General features: G+C 57.4%; 1 protein-coding gene across 1 annotated transcript; it reads left to right on the top strand.

The window, feature by feature from the left end:
- Positions 1-569: 569 nt before the first annotated feature.
- Positions 570-3003, top strand: LOC119355179 (cytosolic invertase 1-like). Its single transcript, XM_037621958.1, has 4 exons — positions 570-1201; positions 1340-1771; positions 1894-2455; positions 2525-3003. The coding sequence occupies exons 1-4, from the start codon at positions 797-799 to the stop codon at positions 2818-2820; spliced, it is 1695 nt and encodes a 564-aa protein (XP_037477855.1). The 5' UTR covers positions 570-796; the 3' UTR covers positions 2821-3003.
- The last annotated feature ends 739 nt before the right edge of the window (positions 3004-3742 follow it).

Below are 3742 nucleotides of genomic sequence, written 5' to 3'. Positions count from 1 at the left end.
GCTGGCCGCTAGAAAAGAACAACACTCGGATTGGGAGGGGGCGTGGTCTCCCTCACCAAGAGAACATGCGGGCGCACGAGGGAGCTTTCCACCATCGCTGCCCGCCGAAAGGGCTTAGGCCGTCGCTGGCGGCAGGACATGAGGCACAGGGAGGGGGCGATGGCGGACTAGGGCTCCGCCCGAGCCACGCATGAGCGACACGGGCATTTTTTTTCTTTCTTTCAACATGTCTTACATTTTGAAACGTCGTGCTTTACTTTCAAGCACAAATTATATATCGGTATTTTGAAACTCAAGTCAAACGGGAAACCCTCCAAGCTGAAATATGTTGAGGGAACGAGTCAGAACTTCAGAACTTTGGTCACCTCTCATCAGTCGTAGGCCCTGACAACCGGGCACCACCCCAAGTCCCCAAGCACGCACCCGGCGAACCACAGCCCCGCTCGGCCATCGCGCCCGCAAACGAAAACCCCGAAGTCCCGCTTCCCAATAGGTCCCCGCCACGCGGGCCGCTGCCCTTCCCGTCCCCACACGTCATCCAGACTCCTATATGTACCACTCCGGAGCCGAGCTATACTCCAGCAGGAGAGCAGGCACCCGGCACCGCCCAGGAACGCAACTCCGGCGAGCTCCAATATTATCTACCTGCCTTTCTACCTCGTCTCTTTTGGTCTGGTCTGTTCCCACTCGTATCCGCTTCGCGTACGGTGTGCCGCGGCGACTAGTCTAGTCGACCTATCTTGCCTTCTTGTCTTTCTCGAGGCGCGCAGCCACGGCGACCGCGGCGGTCTGCGAGATGGAGGCGGCGGGGGCCGGAGCGGCGACGCCGTCGCACGCGTCCATGGTGGACACGGACGACTTCGACCTGTCGCGGCTGCTGAACCACCGCCCGCGGATCAACGTGGAGCGGCAGCGGTCCTTCGACGATCGCTCGCTCGGCGACCTCTACCTCTCCGCCATGGACGGCCGCGGCGCCGGCGGGTATATGGACAGCTACGAGAGCATGTACTCCCCGGGCGGCGGGCTCCGTTCGCTCACCGGCACCCCCGCCTCCTCCACGCGGCTCTCCTTCGAGCCCCACCCGCTGGTCGGCGATGCCTGGGACGCCCTCAGGCGCTCGCTTGTCTGCTTCCGGGGCCAGCCCCTCGGCACCATCGCCGCCGTCGACAGCTCCTCCGGCGAAGTCCTCAACTACGACCAGGTAACGGCACGGCGACATGCATGCAGTACTCGTGTGTCATTTCTCACACCTGTTTGGGCTGTCACGTGTAAAGTTCTCTCTTGGATATTTTGTTAAACATGTGGCGTAAATAAATATAGTTAGCATTGGATTGAGCAGGTGTTCGTGAGGGATTTCGTGCCGAGCGCGCTGGCGTTCCTGATGAACGGGGAGCCTGAGATCGTGAAGAACTTCCTGCTCAAGACGCTGCTGCTGCAGGGGTGGGAGAAGAGGATCGACCGGTTCAAGCTGGGCGAGGGCGCCATGCCGGCGAGCTTCAAGGTGCTCAAGGACCCGAAGCGCGGGGTGGACACCCTGGCAGCGGACTTCGGCGAGAGCGCCATCGGCCGCGTGGCGCCGGCCGACTCCGGGTTCTGGTGGATCATCCTGCTCCGCGCCTACACCAAGTCCACCGGCGACCACACGCTGGCCGAGACGCCCGAGTGCCAGAAGGGCATCCGCCTCATCATGAACCAGTGCCTCGCCGAGGGCTTCGACACCTTCCCCACCCTCCTCTGCGCCGACGGCTGCTGCATGATCGATCGCCGGATGGTAAGTCCTAATATGTTCCCGTCAACCTCACACACACGTCGCTGCTGAATCAATGGTTGGGATTAAATGTAGTAGTGATAATGAGTGGTCGATCGCGATCGATGGATCATCGTGTTGGGCAGGGCGTGTACGGGTACCCGATCGAGATCCAAGCCCTGTTCTTCATGTCGCTGCGGTGCGCGCTGCTGCTGCTGAAGCCGGAGGCGGAGGGGAACAAGGACATCATGGAGCGGATCGTGACGCGGCTGCACGCGCTGAGCTACCACATGCGGACCTACTTCTGGCTCGACTTCCACCAGCTCAACGACATCTACCGCTTCAAGACGGAGGAGTACTCCCACACGGCCGTCAACAAGTTCAACGTCATCCCGGAGTCCATCCCGGACTGGCTCTTCGACTTCATGCCCTCTCGCGGCGGCTACTTCGTCGGCAACGTCAGCCCCGCCAGGATGGACTTCCGCTGGTTCGCGCTGGGGAACTGCGTCGCCATCCTCGCCTCGCTCGCCACGCCCGAGCAGGCCGGCGCCATCATGGACCTCATTGAGGAGCGGTGGGAGGACCTCATCGGCGAGATGCCGCTCAAGATCTGCTACCCCGCCATCGAGGGCCACGAGTGGCAGAACGTCACCGGCTGTGACCCCAAGAACACCAGGTGGAGCTACCACAACGGAGGCTCCTGGCCTGGTAAGTGATTATATACGTGCTCGAAGTCGAAGCTCGATGGATACTTCATTAATTCTTTGATTCGCGCAGTGCTGATCTGGCTCCTGACGGGGGCCTGCATCAAGACCGGGCGGCTCAAGATCGCGAGGCGAGCGATCGATCTGGCGGAGGCGAGGCTGGCGAGGGACAGCTGGCCGGAGTACTACGACGGCAAGCTCGGCCGGTACGTCGGGAAGCAGGCGAGGAAGCACCAGACGTGGTCCATCGCGGGGTACCTGGTGGCCAAGATGATGCTGGAGGACCCGTCCCACCTGGGCATGATCTCCCTCGAGGAGGACAAGGCCATGAACCCTGTGCTCAAGAGGTCTGCCTCATGGACTGTGTGAGATGAGACGATGATCGATGCCACTTGGCGCGAACTTGACGCGATAGTGGTCAGGATTCAGGAATGCGGATGGGAAGGAAAAAAAGAACGTGCTGATTTTCTGGTTTAGCAAAGCTGTTTTCAACACCATTGATTACCTTCTTATCGAAAATACATAATTGCTAGAAAGCGAATTTTCCCATAATTGCTGTCTATGAGCATCTCCGAGAGACTGAGCCGGCATATCATCTTGAGATTTACGAAGTCACCGTAGGCGCCTCATCGTCGACGGGAACGTCTCCTCCCACTGAAAGCGCATCGTCGGAAATTCTGAAATAAATCCAGGAATAATGCGAGCACCAGGATTTAAACCCTGGTGGGTTGGGGATACCACTGTCCACCTAACCAACTCAACCACAAGTTGATTCGCAATTGTTGTCCTATTTGGAAAGACATGTTTTGGCTGTCTCCCATGGATCCTCGTTGTACAATGTGTGTATGAGTTTTTGTCAAAAAAAATGTGTGTGTGAGCATTTCGACCTTTAGTTAGGTTGATTCATGGTTTATCCGTTCTTTTATCCTAAATCCTAATTTAATTTTGCTGTGTAGGAAAATCTTAGGCACATATGTGTCGATATAGTGAGTAGGCAAGCAATCACACTAACCATGACACCGAGATTTATTAACAAGGTTCACCGAACATCGAATACCCTCCCCCGAGACATGATATAGATGCTCCTCTTGAAAGTTCATTTGATCACATTGAGTCTCACGATGAGATCCCTCTCGAGTAGGTCCATGACATGGAGTTGGCCTAGCAGGCTTGGGATGGCACGAGCCTATTCAAGGAATCCACTCATCTGAACCGATATCGTGCATCCCATCCGGCTGAGTCATCTCTGGAACGTCCACCTGGATGGACCGTTGCTACCTCATATGTGTTA

Source organism: Triticum dicoccoides, chromosome 2A, assembly GCF_002162155.2.
Source record: "Triticum dicoccoides isolate Atlit2015 ecotype Zavitan chromosome 2A, WEW_v2.0, whole genome shotgun sequence".
Lineage (NCBI taxonomy): Eukaryota > Viridiplantae > Streptophyta > Magnoliopsida > Poales > Poaceae > Triticum > Triticum dicoccoides.
Note: the sequence above shows the minus strand (reverse complement) of the source record. Positions and strands in the feature narration are given on the sequence as shown.

What these genes read in the sequence shown, in the direction of transcription:
- LOC119355179 (XM_037621958.1), top strand. Translation starts at nt 797, where the DNA reads ATGGAGGCGGCGGGGGCCGGAGCGGCGACGCCGTCGCACGCGTCCATG. An exon ending in GCATGATCGATCGCCGGATG is followed by an intron (nt 1,772 to 1,893) that starts GTAAGTCCTAAT and finishes CGTGTTGGGCAG; the next exon opens with GGCGTGTACGGGTACCCGAT. An exon ending in CAACGGAGGCTCCTGGCCTG is followed by an intron (nt 2,456 to 2,524) that starts GTAAGTGATTAT and finishes TGATTCGCGCAG; the next exon opens with TGCTGATCTGGCTCCTGACG.